This window comes from Cygnus olor, chromosome 7 (genome assembly GCF_009769625.2).
Source record: "Cygnus olor isolate bCygOlo1 chromosome 7, bCygOlo1.pri.v2, whole genome shotgun sequence".
Taxonomy (NCBI): Eukaryota; Metazoa; Chordata; class Aves; order Anseriformes; family Anatidae; genus Cygnus; species Cygnus olor.
In genome coordinates, this window is record NC_049175.1 from 26597591 (window position 1) to 26617750 (window position 20160).

General features: G+C 39.0%; 1 protein-coding gene across 5 annotated transcripts in view; it reads right to left on the bottom strand.

Moving 5' to 3' along the window:
- SORCS1 (sortilin related VPS10 domain containing receptor 1) overlaps positions 1-20160 on the bottom strand; it is a 287317-nt gene that overhangs the window by 68844 nt on the left and 198313 nt on the right. For all 5 annotated transcript variants that reach the window (XM_040564073.1, XM_040564076.1, XM_040564074.1 and 2 more), the window contains exons 6-8: positions 13689-13753; positions 4712-4830; positions 1942-2031 (exon numbers count right to left, since the gene is read on the bottom strand). In XM_040564073.1, the coding sequence (XP_040420007.1) occupies positions 1942-2031; positions 4712-4830; positions 13689-13753 (274 nt within the window). The remainder of the gene's footprint in view (positions 1-1941; positions 2032-4711; positions 4831-13688; positions 13754-20160) is intronic.

Here is a 20160-nt window from a genome sequence, read left to right on the forward strand (position 1 = left end):
CTGCTTGAACAGCAATATCACCTGCTAGAGCTGCCTGTCGTTGCACCCCTCCAGTTCAGGAGGAGCAACATGCAGAGACAAAAAGCTTGATATTTCTATCTTCAATTCCAGAAGTCGCTTAGCACTGTTTACCATATTTGGCCCCACTTTCTTAGCTGAAGGAGATGAAAGAGAATTGAGGCATAAAAGAAGCTGTTTGTTTCAATTCCTTTGAATAATATAGTGCTTTGTACATTTTTAATAAAAGCAGCTATCTTGCTTTGATATCAAACTCCCAGACAGCCACAGCTCCACTGTAGCTCCTTCCAAGCCAAACGTAGCTCTTCGGTCTTTGAAGACATTCCCAGTTTGTGACAAAGCATCTTATCTCCTTAAATATCTGCTTTTTAATTTCGTCAGATAACATGAATGTATTACTCTTATACCTATTCTCTGAGAACATGCTGGAATTTAATCATAGTATATTTTCCCTGGTTTTCCAGAGATCTCTTTGAGAAGGTAGACAGTTGGAGAAATAAGTGGGTGGTAAAGCAGATAACCAGCTCAAAACAATCAGTCTTTTTGCAAATGGTCTGAATCAGTTATAAATAACAATTCTGATTTGGATGTTACAAAACCCATCCTAAAAATGCAATTTGTCTGCTAAGGACTACTTCATATTATACTTGTTTATTGTATTTGAATTGACAGAGTAATTCCTTCCCACTTGCATGGGAAGTTTCAATCTATGCCTTAGAGTAATATCTTAAAACATGACTGAAGATTCTGGGGCAGTGAGAGTTTTAGGTCTCACACAAAGTGCAAGGTTTACCTGGGATTGTAGAAAGAAGTACATTGGGAATTCAATCTCCAAATCTCTGCATCTTTATAGAAAAAAGATATATGTTCTACTTTAAGAGAAACAATATTCTTAAGTTAGGTTTCACTGGACAGCTCTCTTGTGTCAGAGCCTATAAACTATCATGTTAGGGTCCCCAAAGTCCTGAGAGCTTGGATTTTTCCGGTGATGTAAACAGGAACAAAGGTACAACAGTTGTGTAAGTAAGGTATCGCTCTGAAGGCTTGGGTTTGAGCTACAGTCTGGTTATATGATGAAGGTCACCCAGTCAATCCACTTTAGATAGGTCTGTTGGAGTGAGGAATCAAAGACAGCCAGCTGTGATAATAGCCAAATTATCCCCTTGAATATTTCCATCTACAAATAATGATGTACTTTCAACTTCTAGGAACAAGCTGACCTTGCAGTTTCTTCTTTCCCTTTTGCATTCCCAGAAATTAAGCAGGGATTGTCATTTGTAACCAGATGTTAGATCTCACATGGAATCCACCAGATATTTGCTTCCTTTGAGCTTAGATTTCATTTAAGCCAGGCTATAACAAGAATTAAAAGGCTCTTTGTCTTTGTTAAGAAGCAGTTAGGAACCCAGCTGCAAAATGGTGATTCCTTCAAAATGAAGCTAACATTTCATATAGGTCTTTAAGAAAAAAATCAGCAACAGAAGGCAGTAATAGCCTTTCAAGCTCCGGTGCTGATTCACCATTGTTCTTAATTAGAGAGGGTAAGGAGAAGGCACACAAAGCCATCTCTTTGCTTGGTTCCCATTAAAATCTGCTAATGAGGTAAAGTACAAAAAGTGACCCACTCAGAACAGGGAAAGAAGAAGGGAATTTTAACACACACACACACACAAGAAAAGAGAATCCCTCAAAAAATTAATTGACATGGGCCATGGTATCTATCTGTATTTCATGCTGATGTCCTTGAATAGCCAAAGTGGTGACTTTTGTTTTGAGTCCCGTTTTGCTTGCAAATGTTATCTTAAAGAATGATGTTTTCACTCGTTGCATGTCATCTTGTGGTTACTTGTGCTGAATTCAGTAATTTCTGAATAATCAGAAAATATGTAGGTACATACAGGCATTCCAGCAACAACAGCTTACCTTGGGCAAGGAGTATTTTGGCAGCTTCATCTGTGTAAATGCATTCCTCCTGTAAGAAACGTAATAATGTGGTCGTCCACCTGATGTCAACTATGAGAAAAGCAGAAAAGATATCTTCAGTGTTTTTTAAAATATTTTTATTACTAGTGAAAACATCAAGCAAAAACTGTCAAGGCAAACAACACAGCATTGGTGGCAGTGGCTTAAAATTGCAGTGCTGTTACAGGTGATGAATAACCATTGATCCAACTGACAGTGGCTGAAAAATAGAGAGTAAGAGAAATCCCCTTTTCTACAAAGAGAGACAAAGGCCAGAATTTCAGGTGAAAGTATTGGGAAGGTGTAACCTTAGCTTCATTTAGGCCATTATGTCACCTGCTGACCGTCTGCTCTCCTCTTACCACAAAACAAGCTGTTTTCTGTTTGTAAAGCTGGTGTGGTCTATTGGTTAGACAAGCAGATTGGCAGACATGATGCTTGATTTCTATATCTATCTCCAGATCTGGTTCCTGTGTGGCCCTGCACAAGCCATGTTTCCAGATCACCTAAACATTCACATCTCCCAAAGGCAGGAGAACCTGAGCTGATTTGGTATTTCTGTAAATTTGGCTATTTATATTAGTGCCTAAATACTGATGGCAATCCCTTGAACACACTGGGTTAAAGCAATGTGTGGTTTCATTTTACGCCACATCTTAATGAGGGGAAAAAAAAAAAAAAGCTGACAATGTTAGCTGCTGAAGCATAATCAGTGTTTATAAATTACTTTGAAATTCATAGATGAAAGACACTGAAGGAAAAAAAAATCTGAGGGATTCTCCATGCAGAACTTTGCTTTAATTGCCTGTTATCTGGGCTTATCAAGACTTCACTTTAGCAGTGAGTGTTTTAAAAGACACTGCAATAGTTTAAAATGGAATATACGTAGAGGCTAAGAACTACTTATATTAAAGCTCTTCAACTATTTTTTGAGGGAACTGATCAAAAATTAGGGAAAGGAATGCCAGAGTGAATGTAAAGAAAACAGGGTGTAGTGGGAAAAATGAACCCACTTTCCCTTATTTTCAACTTTTGAACCTACTAATTCTCCTTCCGAATGCCTTAGTTGTGGAAAAGCTAGATGGAGATGAAGGCCGGGGCAGGTTCTCATGGAACTCATCTATTCTTCCAGCCCTTCAGTGTCTAGCGTGAGACTAATCCTCCTCTGAAGAATAGTGTCTGGGATATGGTAAAGTCCAATATCACTCACAGCATTTTATTTAGCAATTATTTATTTTATTACTTGCAAGCCAGATAACTTACATATGTAACCCTTTGAAGAATGTTATTTGAAATTACCACTCAGCAGTTAATTCACTGACTACTAGGGAAAAAAAAGAGAGACTGTTTCCAGGGATTAAAATATTATTTCATTCATGCAAGTGTTAATTATTAACACTTGGCACGTACTATCTCTCTGAGCAGTTAAGGTTGTGAAAAGTTCCTCAGGACATTAAGGGAAAGGTTGTAAGAGACTTCCTGTCCTCACACTCTCCTCCTTCTACCATGCAGCTAGCACTGAGGTGGAATAAAGAAATGTTACAGCACTGATAATGCTACACAACAGTTTATAGGCAGAAAGTGAAAAGCATCAAAATACAAGGGCAGTCCAGAAAGGCAGGCAATCTCCCCAGAGTTGACTTCAAGTGGGGCAAAGGGATTAACTTCTCTCTAGTGTGCCATAAAATTAGGTCAAAACAGAGAAGACAATATTGAAGAGCACAAAACCAAGGCATCAGTGATGAAGCAATGAATCATTTCAGATATAAACTCCCCAGTTCTTGTGTCACTCGTGACACACACACAGTTAATCTGAAATTAGAGAGCGAGTCTGAACAGCATTGTGTGCACCTGTTTTTCTTACCTCATAAACATTTTATTTATGTCCCAGACACAGAAGGCACAAAAGCTACTCTGGAATGTATGTTCCGGATTTATTTGTGCATGATTTAGAAGGGTATTTATGTTTATGATTGAGTTCATTAACTGAAGGCAATTAGGAATCAACTCACTCAATTCAAAATATCAATCCTCTATCTTCACTCCATCCCCAAGCATGACAGAATATAAGCTGTCTGCAAAACCAGTTTAGTCCTAATGATTTCCAGTTCACCTCCATGTTTCCCACAATTCTGTTGTTATTTTTTGTCCTTTTCATCTCTTATTAAATGGACCCTGGCAGCAGGCTAATGAAACCCACAGTAGTTCAGATCTATTCTCCAGCTCTCACCTGGAACACAGCTTGGCTGAGTACATCTCATCTTCAGCCTTTTCACTATAATCACAACTGAGGCGTAACAATAAAGCCTGATTATTCCTTCCTTGGTTCTTCCCCTGACTCCCTCCCTCTCTTTTCTATTTCCTTCTTGTGCTTAAAACAGCTTCAGTCTACTGCCCTTGCGATAGGAGAAGACTGACACGTCACTTCGAGCTGGGGGGTGAGAACACTAATCTGAGAATGCTGATGAGCTTGCAGGAGTGGCATGGAGGATTACTCCAGTACACACAGTGGATGCTTCAGGAAGGAACTCTATGACCCCACAGTGACAAGATACTAAAGGTAGAAGAAACTCTATTAGCATTGTAATGAACTGTTACAATCCACTTGGTGCCTTTATTATTCTCTGATTAGTTGGGGGTTAGCATATATGCACATGCATGCAAAAGAAGGAAAGAGAAAATAATAGAATATAAAATAATAGAATAAATAAGAGAAGAGGGTGTTCTGCACCTGAACAAAGACATAGTCATCCTGGACAATCAGGGAATTATGGTCGATATAGCCTGGAAAGGGTTTGCTTCGAGTGGCTTCGCTGCAGTTCTGCATCTTGCAGGTGATATACTGGGCATCTGAAAGGAAAAGGACAAAAACAAGACACTTGAGATCCTGAGCACAGATTTTCCCTACTGTCACAAACCTACTTGCTGAGGCCACATTTCTGCTTCACAGCCTCATGTGATATGAACTGACACCATCCATTCAAAGCAACATTAACACTTTTCCCTTACACCTCTGGTAAATTTACCCTTCATTGCTCTCTTCCTTTAAGTTCATTCCTTCTTCACATGGATCAGCCTCTCATAACTTCTTTCATTCAATACTAATCCAGATATCAGACCTGTATGTTGCTCCTTTGTACCAAGAGAGAGACCAACATCACTGACCTAATTGCTGCATTCCACCCTTGGGGTTCCATGCTGGGAGTACATCAGAGTCAGTGCTTGAACGTGGCAAAACTTAATGCTTGTGACTTAGGTCTGACACAAAACTTGTCAAGGATGTATCATTCAGCACTATTACCTGCCTTGTTGAGTTTACTTGGATGCTATCCAGGTTTAAGCTTAAACTTAGGGACTAACCAAGTGAAGGAGCAACAGAGGCACAAGGGACACTTCACGGAAACAACAAACAGCTCAAGTCCTGTGACTCCCGAAGTGACTATGGGTTTGAATAATTGTTTCTATGCTGCAGGATAGATATATTCTGTGCCGAGCCTCCACAGTTCACCTGTCATCCCCATTGTGGGGGATTTACTGGAGGCCACGACAGCTTCTACACAGTCACATGCCTGAGTTTATTAAGAACATGGCCAAGGTCCAGAATATACACAAGTACGAGAACACCTGCCCCATAATGGCACCACTGAGAAGCCCTTTCCTGGCACACCTCTGCGTTTCCTACAGCACCCACACACTACAGAGTAATTCATATCACCACTTGGTTCAAAAATTTTACCTACATCTCTGTTAACTGTGTAGGTAAATGCACTCTGGTAGACCTGGGCAATCATTCCACTCTTGAAGTTGGATATCTGAGCTTCACTGAGTTGTTTGCTTCAAAGTAAATGGCCTAAATGCAGCCCTAAAGCCAGCTCATCCGCTGTTACCATATGGGACTTCTTCATCTCCTGTTTTGAAGCACTGCAGGGTGCTCATCTCGTAATCCATCACCTGAAGGAAAACAGTCAATTTTTTCATGGTGGTAATTTATCCCAGAATACAGAACCAGATTCTCTGTATTCAATTTAGGCTCTTTCAGATCAATTAAGAAGTTGTACTTTGTTTAAGGAGAAAACTGATTTACAGGAAAAAGGATTTTGGCATTTTAGCATTAGCACTTAAATGATAGAAACACTACATGGCATTTAATCTTAGGACTACTTCTAATCTTCTTCCCTGTTGAAGAAGCACAGCCCCTTGTTTGATATAATTACTGCCTTCTGATCAGAGAAACAGCATTTTCCACTGAAATAGAAATGGCTAGATTTTTACTATCTCATATTTAATCTTGGGTTTAATTAAAATCTATCATTTGACATTTCTTTCCTTGTTTCTAAGGGCTGTTGACTTCTGCTTGAAACAGAAATGCAGGGTAACGAATCTTCAGGAAAGTTTGATGAGGGATGATTTTACCCCGACATTTGCAGAGTTCTTGGAATATATAAAGTGATAAGTATTATTAGTCACTGCAGTTTATAACATTTTATACTTTTGCAGCTCAGTGCAAAACATTAATTAATATAACCCAGACAGTGTGATCAAAGTGCATTTCCCTTTGCAGGGACATGATTTTTTCCACATTAGCCACGAGAGGGCAGGGAGAGATATAAGTCCAAGCCTGCTCATTCCAGTGAGCTCAGGGAAATTCCCTTTTCAAAGCTGTTCAGTCTCCTCTGTCCCCCTGCTGCCAGGGAAAAAGCAGCTAAGGGGGGCTACTAGTCAAAAGACCGAATGGACACAAATCTGTCCATCTGCAGCACAGCCATTTCCCACTTCTCCTGTTAACTGAGTCCGTTATACGATGGACAGCCCTTTACACGTCCTCACATTCATCCCCTCTCATTCAGTCTCAAGAAGGGTCCTGAGTGAAATCCTCAGCTTCAACAACAAAGCACTGTGCTGAGCAGTCAGTCGACGTGGCTGGCCGTGAGCTGTCCTATTGGCAAGACTGGGTGGCTTTTCACACATGGGATCAAAACACCTGGCCTAGAGCTATTGTAGGATCAGACTTCTGTTTCTCACCTTGTTTCTTTCCTTTTTTTTTTTTTTTTTTTTTTAAAACCTACCACCATTGTTTTCTTTTACTTCCACAGGCACAGTGGCTCTTTGGGAAGCACTAGGAGGAGACTGCTGTGCCATCATGTTTCCCACACAAACACGTTATCTACCCTGCAAATACACGGACGTAGCAGGATGGGTGCTGCTAGGACAGGCCATCAAGGATGATTAAGGAATCTTCTCCACAAGATATTATAGAGAGCAGTTCAGGCTGACATCTGTTAGAGGTGACTGAAGTTTTTTCAATCCTGCATTAATGAAGGAATGGTGACTATGTCTATTTCTGCTGTGATCACCGGAGTCTGTGCAGCAGTGATTGTACCATTGATGAAGATTTACTAAGGCAATTCCTGTGAACTTTTACAGTGCAATTCTCCATGGCTTCAGTTCTAAAATGCCAGTAATAACTACTAAAGGGCAGAGTTCTGAAATTGCTTAAACTAATCTCCCAAACAGCCAAACTCTGAGATGTGCACACCAAAAAAAAAAAAAAAAGCTCTCTCTGCTATGGGATACAGAAAGAAGGCAAAGCAGGCTTCTTGCAGCATCTGGATCTCTCATTTTTCCTAAGGGAATTTTTGTTTTGCTCACATGAACTCAAGGATTTTGTTTCAGCGTCTCATTTTCATGGACATTCTATGCGATTCCATTGGCAGAGCTTTGTAGTTTAGCATTAATTAATGACAATTAATGTATTTAGTTGCTAAGCTCTGGAATTAATTTCATTAGTTTTCCCACACAGATGTTTTCCCTGCCATAGGTAATTAGGACTTTATGCTTTTCATTTCCAGAACCCTCACCTCCAACAACAGCTGCTGTTTTTAATATACAACAAGAAAGTCATGCTGCGCCTGGAGAGAAGAGCATAACTTCCAGCTCTTATCCCCCCAGACACTTTGATTTAGACAGTTTTAGACATCTAAAGTAGGATTCTTCTCTGGGAATGGCAGCTATTTCTAAAGAGGAAGCAAGGAAAGTCACAGAACAAGAATGGAGGAGACGTCTTGTAAGGGAAACCTCTGACAAAATTAATCTGTGTCAGTGAAAGAGAATCGCAGATGCTAACATATAGCAGGAATTGAGAGCTAGAGGGACCCTGTGCCATGATACGTTTTAGTCTTTTCTGTTTAGCTTGAGCTCCATGCTAATATGTTCTCACGGGTAATACATTCCAGAGACATGTTTTGGCTTAGCTGGTGGAGATAGAAGGTTGTTCGTGGTTACTGGAAGTTGGCAAGCCTCTGCAAAAATACACAGAAGAGTATCAAAGTCTTTCAAAAAGCAGAGGGAGAATTCCTTCAGGACACTTTGTTGCTGAGTGTTATTTTGGATGACAGCTCAAACTTTAATACCCACTGCTTTCCAGTCTAAATGTTCATGGGTGTCTTTGGAAAACTTTATTTGATCGCAAGGAGAGTTAGAGAAAATATTCACTGTACTCACTGCAAATATATTATTCTTCCTGTTTTTTATTCCTCCTCTTGTCTAATTAATTGAGGAATGTGTCCCGTTCTCTACAAAGAAATACACTATGGACAGATCAGGAGCTTATACAGAGTATCCATACAATCTATGGCTTGTTGGTCTTCCAGATTTACTATGGTGTATCTCTGTTCATTACTAAGCAACTTAGACATTAGGGATCATTTCTTGATTTTTTGAAGGATGACTGACATCCTTTAACTAATGAACCATAAGAACATGGTAGTACCATATCTCACTAAAAGGTACAGATCTGTAACCCATCTCCAACAGTGACTAGTAAGAGAAGCCTTGAAAAGATCACAAGAATTTGTCCATGTGCCTTGGCAGTCCAGGTAAAGCTTAAGCAACCACAACCTCCAGTGACAACGAGTGACAACTATTTAATTAAATGTTCTCATACTTTAATCTCCCCCCTGCTTTTTTTCTTTTTTTCTTTTTTTTTTTTTTTTGAAACACACAACATGACTGTTCTTTATCCATTCCCATCTGGTCTAAATGTTGATTTGTGAAACATTTATGATATAGGAATATATTCACAACTCTCCAGGGCTCAGCAGATGCAAAGCTCTTAACCAGTAATGAAAACCAATGAATTGGAGCGAGCCCATTTCCTAACTAACTCACAGATCTGTTTTTATCCTGCTACTCCTCTTTCTTCATTGCATGTCAGAGTCAGGAGTCTTTCTTTGAATGGGGAAGTATATCCTTTACCATTTCTATCATGAGGATATAATTGGGAAACAAACTTCATTCTCCAAGACAAATATTAATCATCAGCTACAGTCAAGAAAATAAAAAAAAAATCACTCCACATGTTTAATGCACTATGTGAATTAATTTCCCACACCAGATATGTTAGAAAAAGACTGTCAGGCTAGGTTGCCAACTTTTTTTTTTTTTTTCTCTCACAGCAGTGATTTTTTTTTTTTTTTTTTGCAATGTTATGTGAGAACATAATTAAAGTCCTAGCACAACTTTGTGATTTAGATACCATGAGCAAGATGCTCAGTCCCTGTTGGTCAGCAAGCAGACCATGCCAACTGCCCCCAGGTGAGATTTTGGTCTTGCCTGCAATCACAGAAGTACCTAAATTACCTTTCACTAAGAAAAGTTGCTATGCAGATCAAGCAGAAGAAAAGTAAAGGAAACAGAAGTACATTTTAAATATCAGGAGCTCTCTAAAATTTTGACAGCAAATAAGAAGCTCCTTAGCTTCTTTCATCTACACACTAAAAAAAAAAATGAAAAAAAATAAGATTGTATTAAAAAATTTACTCAAAATCAGTTGACATCCATCTACAGTCATCTAAGCAAACGATGGTCGACCAAGGTTGGTTTTCTTGACCTGCACCTATAGAGACTCTTAGGCTCCCTAAGAGTCTAAGGCCAGTTAGTCTCCAAATGCCTTGAGGAAATCCATTTTTCTAATTCCCACCAACAGCCTGGATTCCTCAACAAGGATCACTCAAATAAAATAAAAAAAAAAAATCATGTCAATTAGCCTGAATTGAGCCTTGCTGGGATAACATTACCTAGCTCAAATCAGATAAAACCATTAATTAAGGGTCTTTTGAGGTTATTCTTTAAAAAACAAACAAACTAGAAACTAAAACCCTCGTACCATTAAGTTTATACACTTCCTGAAAGCACCTTAAGTTGCATTTGAGAAAACCTGTATTTAACTCTCACCAATCACTCTGCCTGCTGACTATGATGATGAATGCAACAAAGGAAAGCTTATCATGGTTAAGAACTGTAGGGGATTACTTGTCTTACTGGGGTGTTGACCTGAAACCAGGCGAAAAAAAACATCACAATTCCTGCTGACTTCGACAGCTTACTTTGATCCTGTTCCAAAACCAAAGCAGAACACCAGGAAAACCCAGGCATACAAATGGAAATGTGAGGTAAGGTTCAAATGAACTTCTTCCAACTGGAAATAAACAGTTTTTCCTACTGTACACTCAGTCCCAGCTTGACTAGGATTGTTCCTGAAGCCTTTAAAAAATAAACAGAAACATTACTTCTTCATTTGGACATTTGATGAGATGAAAATTTGTCTGGTGCTGTCCAAGATTTACATAACAGGTTTAAAAACACGAACGGCAATTATTAGCCCTGCAAAGCTGCCTCCATCAATACAATTAAATTGTACAGTCTTTACTCAGTTTGTTTAGTGTTACCTGCATCCTAGTTTGTTTACTGTTTCATCAGTGGATCATGAGGAGGACTTAAAAGGAGAATGTGAGCACAGGTACAGCACTGCCAGCCAGATCCTCAGCAAGTGTAAATCAACATGCCACTGAAGTTGCATTGATTTATGCCTGCTAAGAGACTCCTATTTTGGTTCTTGTAAACCTTTTACATTATGTATATAAATACAATAAATAAAATGCACAGACAGACCGTAATCAGGGAGCAGAGACAGAGAGTTATTGTTATTCTAACAGGGAAAGCCCAATACTAAAGTTGCTGCTGATAGATGTTCTCAGGCAACCCTGCCAGGGAGATGAGCTAACACCATACTCTGCAGACATTTCTCCTCCTTTCACCTAAAGCTGCAGTTGTAGTATTCAGTTTCTGCTGGGGACAAAAAAAAAAAAAAAAAAAAAAAAAAAAAAAAGAGTGAGGTTGTTTTCCTATTTGTACTGAGTGAAGCAGGTTTTTGTTTAGCCCTTATATTTCCACCTCTGGGTCTTTTATTTTACTGTATGTATTGTGTGGTTGCTTTCACACCACCCTCCTCTTCTTTCCTTCTTTCTCCCTGTCTTGTTTTGTCAAGTCTACCTTCACAAATTTAATCCCTTTATTGAATTTTTACACTTGGTTAACTGTCAAAAGAGATCTCCCAAACAAAGTATAAATAACTAAATGGAAGGATATACATAAAATAAATAAATAAATAATATTTTCAAGTTAGCCTCAGCTTGAAAAAGAGGTATCTTTCTCACTTCAGCACGCTTTACCTCATCACCCTACCAGCAGCAACACACCAGCTTCATTCCAGAGGAGAAAGGTTTGCTCATCAATTGGAGGGTTATGGCTACTTTTTTTCCAGGAAAGAGGAACAGATTTAGCACTTAGAATAAGGCTCTAGTAGTCAAGAGACCTGAATACACCAAATTGGTCATGGTAACAAGAGTTGCACGTGTTCATATTCTCAGCTTGCTTCAGTCTCAAAGTCCTGAGACCTGCAGTCCTCTGCCAGTGGCCTGTGCTCCCTGGAAGAACTGGCAAAACACAGCATGCGCTTACTGAATATCCAACTTATTATCTTTTATTCCTGATGAGCTGGGGACCTCCTAATTCATGAGCAGAAATTTCAGCCCAATGGCTGGTTTGCAAGGGAGGTCACCGTTGGCTGAAGGTTGGACACCACTGTTGGATTTATATTAGTAATTCTGTCACTGCCTAAACAGAGAAACGTAAGTCATGCTGCCTCTCAGCTAAGCCAAAACAAGCGCACAGAATCAATTCCTAGAGCTCAGCTGATGTTCCATACTGTTCCATAATTCTTCATTAATGTGCCTGCCTCCCCAGCAAGGCCACTTTCATCTACCTGATTTTTTTTTTTTTTGCACGCTAAGACCTGTACTAAAGCTTACTAATTTGTTAAGCACTCAAGAAATCTTTTGCAGAATTGTGTTACAGGTCTGCAAAATGTTCTTATTACAGGTTAAGAACTCAAGGCTATTCATAGAGTTTGGAGCATGGCATCTTCTCTACCCAGTGTGAGCTGAACATCCCTCAAAGGGTCACCGTAAACACTGATTGCAGCACTTTGTCTCAATGACCTCAAATTCCCAATGCATTATAAGATTAATGTTTTGTGCTGAATTAGACACTGTGCTACTAGAATCTTTCTTTCTCATTTAGCATGTCCCGAGAAATAGGAAGCTTCATGTCTCCAGCCTTGCCACCATGTTCAGGTAAGTGAAATTGAGAGGAGAAATAACAACCAGAGAACACAAATGATAAGAAATAGAGATAATAAATTCTTTCACTTTTACTAATCTTGCATGTTCCGAAATGGAAAGACCTTTAAAACTTTATGATTTCTATCACAACTGTTTCTTTTCAAAATTCATCTTCCAAAAAATTCTCTTTCATGCTGAATTTTAGTGAGTTAAAAAAAACCTGATTACTTACTGTTACCTTTTCGGACAGTTTTTAAGTTTCCAATGAGAAAACATACATTTTAAGTAACACCACTACATTTGGGGGTACAATTCAGGGAAGAATTTCATCCTTTTTTAAAGGAATTAATTGACTGCATCATTAATACTTACATATTGGAAACGGTACAAATCTGCTTACTATGTTGCAGTAAAATTGCTATTTACAGAGGAAACAATATGGAATTAAAACGATAGGATCCATGGCAGACAGGCTTTTAGTGCGATGCCTGCCTGAGGCAATCCAGTGCTGTGGAAAAGAAATCCATGGAGGAAGATCTGCAAAGGTAGGGGAGCTCAAATAAAAACCTTGAGGAACCACAGGTGGGAGGAGGAAAGGCCAGTGGGTGGCTCAGGGTGCCTGAGAGAATTTACAGCCAATTAAGAGAATATTTTGTAGATGCAGGTAAATGCAGCTGCTGGAATGGAGAAAAGCACATCAAGTGGCAAAGGAAGGGAGAATAGCTGATGAAAGTGAAGGGCAATGACAGGACAAACAATAACAGTGAAGAATACATTCAGGGTGGTCATTAAAATATTTTTAATGCAAGAGAAATGAGGTGTTTTCAAATGTAGTACCTAAGGCAGAGTATCCCTGGTCTACTAAAACAGTTTGGTAAAGCTATGTACAAGATGATACTATGATTTTTGTTGTGTGAACAGGAACTTTTCTCCTATGAACAAAAATCACGTGGAAAACAAAAAAAAAAAAAAAAAAGAAAGAAAAATGCTGTATATTTTGTTTCAATTATTGCTTATCACCTGCTCTTCCTTACCATATTATCTCCTTGTTTCACAGCCTGTTAATACCAACTTTTTTTCCAATCCTGGTACAACTTTTCTTCTGACAGACTTGCCTTGGACAAGTCAAACCCCTCATATTAAATGACTGAATCACTAAATACTCAGATTTCCATCATGATATTGTGTAGTTACAAGAATATGAGGGCAGTCCAGAATACCACAATCTTAGGAAGCTGATGTACTTACGACCATCCACTGTCTTTGCCTCCAGGTGCACGAGATCTGGCTCTCTACCGGACCCCATCATAGACCTGCAAGAGGCAGATTGATGCAGATACATTAAAACAAGACATACCACAGGTGATATCTGGGACATTCATTTCACGTGATTCTATTTAGCTGGACCTAAATTCACACTCACACGTAAGAGCTGATCATTTTAAAAGCCTCTTGGAGTTTTCCCTAAAATAAACTTGAAAATTTGAAAAAAAGAAAGCTACTTTTTCAGTGAATTGATACCATTGTATTTATGAGCTCTTTATTTCTGATGCATTTACTTCATTTCTACTCTCCACCTGGAGACTCGTTTCTCTTTTCATTGGCACCTGACCTTCTGGTGTATCCCCTGGTTTGATTGGTAGGATGTATTTCAGCTCAAGGTGGGATACAGCATAGTTTAATTGATGAGATAACAGTGTTTGCCAGCATACTAATTATAGCTGTTCCTTTATATTTGCCATTTTATGCACATTTGCTTAATTGACGCTCTTGATGATCAATATTCCCTCATTAATTAAGAAATTTTTAAAATCCATTTCATTCTGAGATGTTTTATCATTTCTGATCTAACAAAAACAGTGTTCCATTAATAAAAGAAATGTCAGATTGATTCAGAAAATGATCACTTGTTCACTGTGAATTAAGAAGCAACAGCATAAAGACATTGACCATTGTGAATAGGGGGTTTATGGGCTCAGGCTTTGCTTCCTTTGCTGATGTTCCACTTCACCAGCACTGCTGGCCTTGACAACTCACTGGGAGAGTCCAAATAGCCACTAGTTTGATCCACAGTCTGAATTACTGCATTACTGACTGCAGGTGGGTACCAACTCCATTTTAAAGTAGCCTCAGTGGCAACTCTGACAATCAGTCTTGTTTCTGGTCTTGGCCCTGTCAAGCAAGCGATAATCCTAGAAAATCCTAGGGTTAAACCTACAGTTTCATGTTAGCTGCCTGACCTCCGAGTTAATAGATGCATGAGTGAAGATAAACATTCATTTCCATTGATAGACAAATTAGATGTTGTTCTGTTCAAAGCCTCATTATTTTTCAGGAAATCAAAAGTGAGGTTCAAACAGTGATTTAGACCTTAATTCAGTTCCCACTGACTGCAATCAGATGCAGCTCTAGTCCTTAATCATCGTGCGAATTAACTAATAACCATTACAAAAATGTTAATAATAACAAGACTATCTGATTAATCCTTAGCTTCGCTGACAAAATCTGTAACAATTCTTTAGTTAGAAAATCTTTTTTTTTTTTTCCCCCTTCAGTTCTCCTTTGCTGGGGACTTGAAAGTTTCAGAAAAGTCTAAGCTAGCATTGCTTTTGCCTCTTTGCCACCTTTAAAAGCTCTTATAACAAATTTTTCTTCTCCTAAGCATCCAACCTTTATTTAAAATTTCTGCTTCCTGATGATTGACACCAAGTGTGTGGGAAGGCAGTATCTTCCTAGGGCATTTTTCCTTTACCTACTATCATCAGTAGATTTAGGGTCAAAATGCTGGGCCTGATGGTTACAATACAGTTCAGGATAGATAGATGCTAGTGACAAACAGCCCTAAAAACACAGAGGGGTTAAGCTTGTAATTTGGCATATCTCCTTTTTATCCTTGTTTATTCATCAGGCTTTAAACACACCTGGAACTGGGCTATTCCAGAAGATACAGTTCAGCTTCTTCAGTGCACACCTCCTCCTGACCTGACACAGCCCCATGGGGATGTGAACTCTTCAAAGAAAACAGGATTATATTCCATGGACTTGAACACTTTGTCTCTTCAGAGACATGCAACAATGGTTTTCTTTCAGCAAAGAACTTGTTGCCTTAATTAAAGCCTGCGAGCCTACAGTCAGGTGTTTTAAGAGTTTCTTTCTCACAGTTCTATTTTGACCCCACGAAATACCTCTATTGCATCATCTTTCCTGGCAACGAGGAAAAAAAAAAAAAAAAAGAATGAGAAAGAATGAGATATGTCTCACCGACAGATGGAACGTGATTGTCATTGATGTTTCCACTTCTGATATGAGCCATAATTTACATCAAACTCTTAAATGTCTTAACAGTAGTGTATAAATATCTCGGTCCACCAACCCCAGAAAGTTAGAAGGCTACAGCTGTAGTGACCTGTGTATTACTTCATCTCATGCTAGGACAGCCAGTATTAGGATTGCAGAAGCTCCAGCTCAAGGCAGAATTAAGTCATCAATTGTACCAAGGATGGACAGGACAAGGTTGGCTGAAATATGACTCACGATAAACATTATTCTTTTACTCAAGGGCTTCATTTCTTTTGATATTGTCTAACCCCCTGCAAATTAGAAATGTGATGTGAAACTAAGAGGAAAATCAAAGCCCAGAGAAACTAAGGGAGTTTCTGAAGTCAAGCAGGACATCTGAGCTAGAGATAAGAATCGTATCCAGGTCTCTTAAGCTGCTATATCTTTCTTCCTGCCTGAGAGAACACACATTCCATCATTTCAATATAACAGGCCTAATTTACTTGTGACAGCACAAGGTCACAGTCTGGCCCTTACATGGTAACACTGGCCTGACAACAGTGATAACAAAGAATAATCAGTTACAAAGAATGGGCAAAATATAAATACATACTTGCTCAAATCAGTATTAGATGTACTGGTATAGCTGCTATCCAGAAACATATTATCCACATCTAGATCCTGCTGAAAGCCTACTGTTCAGAAAATTTTAAATGTCACATTTTCTTGTACCATGCTCTCTTGTTCCATGGTAGCTCTGTGTATCTCTTTGTCCTACCCAAAAAGTCGCATAAAGAAATATGTACTTTACCCAGTTATATACTATAGGCCTCTGAGCTAATCAGCCTCAAATACCTCTGCAGGCAGTGAGGAGAAACAGTCAGTTTTGTGCTGTGGTTCATCTGCACTGTTTTAGACATAAATTCATGAGAAGACAAACTTCATCCTAGAATGGACTGTTTCTCTCCAATGAGTATAAGATGTCTTGATACCTACACTACAGGCATCCACATGTGAACAAATAAGTGCCCCAAAGCAGGTAACACAGCACACCTGCAGCATGTTTACTACCTAAATTTAAAAACATGAATTTCAGATAAACTATGGACTGTAAATAAAGGGAAAAGACAAAAAGAATCATCCTTAGTAGGTGAGCACCATGTACTTCTGTAAGCCTAAGTATCATTAAGTAATTGTGTTAAGCCCATAGCATCAGTATGAAACAGAATGAATAAATGTAACTTATTACAAGGAAATTCCAGTCCTGATTGATGACTGGGTTTAAAAGTTCTTCTACCAAAACTAGTGTGATCACTGAATACAAGCTTATGCATGGAAGAAGAAAACTACATGCTGGATTTGCCCTAGATAACCCCAAAGCCTCAAACTCAATGTTTCAAACTTGAGACAACTTCCCATTCTACTTCAATATCTTTTGTGCACATAGTCCATGCAATGTGGTCAAAGTGCTCTTTGCAAGTTAAATAAGCAAGAGAAAAAGTGTTGTGCATTTAACAGCCTATAAACAAAGCACCCTACATAGAACAGGGGTACAGGTCAGAAACACTCTAAGACTCTGAAGTACTGATTTCTTTCAGGTATTTCTCTGAAAATAAACTGCAAAATCCTTGCCATGCCCTATTCTGAGCAACTTTTTTTAGCTATGCTGGTAGCACTTTGTTCTCTTATTTCTCAGTTCTGCTCTTCCTTTTTAGCATCCATTCTCAAAGACCAATCAATCACACATACATCCACAAAATTTTCTTCTTGCGTTTCTTTATGTTTTCAACTTATGGTAAAATACCAGCATGCCCTTTGTCCATGCCTTTAATCTCACTCTTTCTGTAATACTCCCTGAAACTTCGGTACACCAGAGATATGCTAGCAACACCTTCTGTTAAGTGGTGCCCGTTGTATTTTTCCAATTAGGTTTTTTTTTTGTGTGTGTTTTGTTGGTATAACTGTCTGGAAGTTTTGAAAAGAAAAAGAAGAGAAAAAAAATCTTTTAGGAAATTAGGGTTTTAAAAAGCCAAGAGGAACATAAGTGACCCCCCTGTCTTTACAGAAGATGCTCACATTATGAAATATGTGATATTCCAACAGTCCTATTACAAGGTTACTTCCTAAAATTTTAATTCCTGTCAAGCCTGCTAAGTAGTCATCTATGCTTGAGAGCTTTGCAAATCGATATCAGTGGCTGCAGCACAGTAATTGCTCTGAATGCAGATTCTACGTCCACCATGAGAAGCAGAATAAGTAAAAGACCCAGAATCAGAATCATCCTCTGTTTTAGAACTAAGTTGGAAAAAAAAAAAAAAAAAAAAAAAAAGCAGCCTGGCACTGCACATTGAAGAGCAAATGCTAGTTGGCATATTTCTGTAGTGACTGACCCCTTGTCATCTCTCTGACTAATGTATTACTAAAACCTTGGCTTCCTTGGCCTAGCAGCTCTTCACAGCCACAGAACATGCCCAGAGAGTTTGTAGAGTCTATCTCTTTGGAGACCTTCAAAAGGCATCTGGACATGATCCTGGGCAAGCTGCTCTAGATGGCCCTGCTTGAGCAGGAGGGTTGGACCAGAAGACATCCAGAGGCCCCTTCCAATCAAAACTATTCTCTGATTCTGTGGAATTCAATAGATAGAGCCCGTTATCCTGTGTTTTCACCTCTTCCAGAGTTTTATTCACTGCTGTAGGAAAAAAACAACTGTTTATTACTGCTGGGAAAAGAAGAGGATTGCAAGGCGGTCAGACCACTCAGAACTGCAGAAAGGCATCACTGTGAAGATAGCAAAAGCTTCCATATGGTGTACTTTTACTTTCAAAATACTCTTTTTCATAAACAAAGAACTCAAAGCACCAGACTATAAAGACTCCATCTCATTGGCCTATGTTTTCTGAAAATCAGCTTTGGATGCCTCTGCTGTTGGATGCTTGACTTCAGACATAGTGACACTATATGTGGGACTACACACACAAGAAATTTGATGGCAAACTTTTCATATGTATTCCATGTATTATACACACCTACAGTCAAGGTCAAATGTCTTTTAACCTCAGCAATAAAAGACAGTATTAGTTTAGAGAATTCTCAGTGAAAATGGCCTAGAATTAAAGACTGGAAGAACATCCCTGGAAGTGTTCAAGGCCAGGTTGGATGTGGCCTTGGCCAACCTGATCTAGTTGGTGGCATCCCTGCCTATGACAGGGGGGGGTTGGAAATAGATGATCTTTAAGGTCCCTTCCAACCTGAGCCATCGTATGATTCTATGAAAAGAAATTCTATATCCCCTTTGCACAGACAGAACCACTTCTACCAGTGCAAATGTAGTTCAATCATTTTTATGGGGACAGAGATGTTATACAGCTTTCCAACGTCTCAGATGAAAAAACAAGTGCAGAATCAGGACTCCTATGACCACCCTCACCTTCTTTTGGAGAAAAAAAAAAAAGTATAATCTATTCATGCAGCTAAGGATGGTAGATAACTGATATATATCAGTGTGACTCGACTAAGTTGAATGGAATGAGATCTGTGCAGTTCTCGCCATTCTGAGTTATCAACACTGACTCAATATAGGTTACCAGTGGCTGCAAAGCAATACCAGACAGAAATGTTATGCTTAGCTTGGAAAATCCAGTTTAACCCCTCAGTCATTCAAAATGCTCATTTGCCTATGTGCTCTCTCTCCACCTTGCCACAACTTATTCTGATTCTCTTTCTGGCCATTAGACTCTAGTTGAATTTTGCAGGTGACTTTGTGCTTAGTGTGATACTTATTTTGAGATGGCTCCTGACCTTCAGCACCCCACCCCTAATTTGAGCACACCTCCTTCTCCACATATACTGCAACGCACAGGAAAGATAATTAGCAGATCGGTGGAAGAGAGAACATGCTCTCAGAGATCCTTATGCCAAAGTTGTCCTATGAACATAAATATTCTAACAAGCTTTATCCTGTCACAATAGAGCCATAAAGTTGCTCTGTTCAGCACATGATAATGGCTTTGTAATTCAATTATTGGTAGAATTTGCCTTTAGGGATTTATCTTCCTCTAGCCTCAGCACTCATACAAATTCCTTATCGTAAATCCTGCCAGTGCAAAACCAGCTCCCCCACTGCCTCTGGAACACATCCTGCCACTTCATGTTAAAAAACTGACAGCTTATTCCAAATTATTGAATTGCAGGTTTTTTGTTTTTAAGGCCGGAGTGCAAACAGCAACATCAAATGAAATTTGTGCAGTCCTTGGTAGCATCAGTTTTACTGGTTCCACTGATTCTTCTATACCACTCTAAATCTTAATTGCTATTCATAAAAATAGTAACATGCAGCCCTGAACAGAGCGCTTTTTGTCCAGAAATACTTGACAATCAGCCTTTAAGTAACCTTCCCTGCATGCAACTGATTTACCCAAGACCCATGGAAAAGTGCAAAACC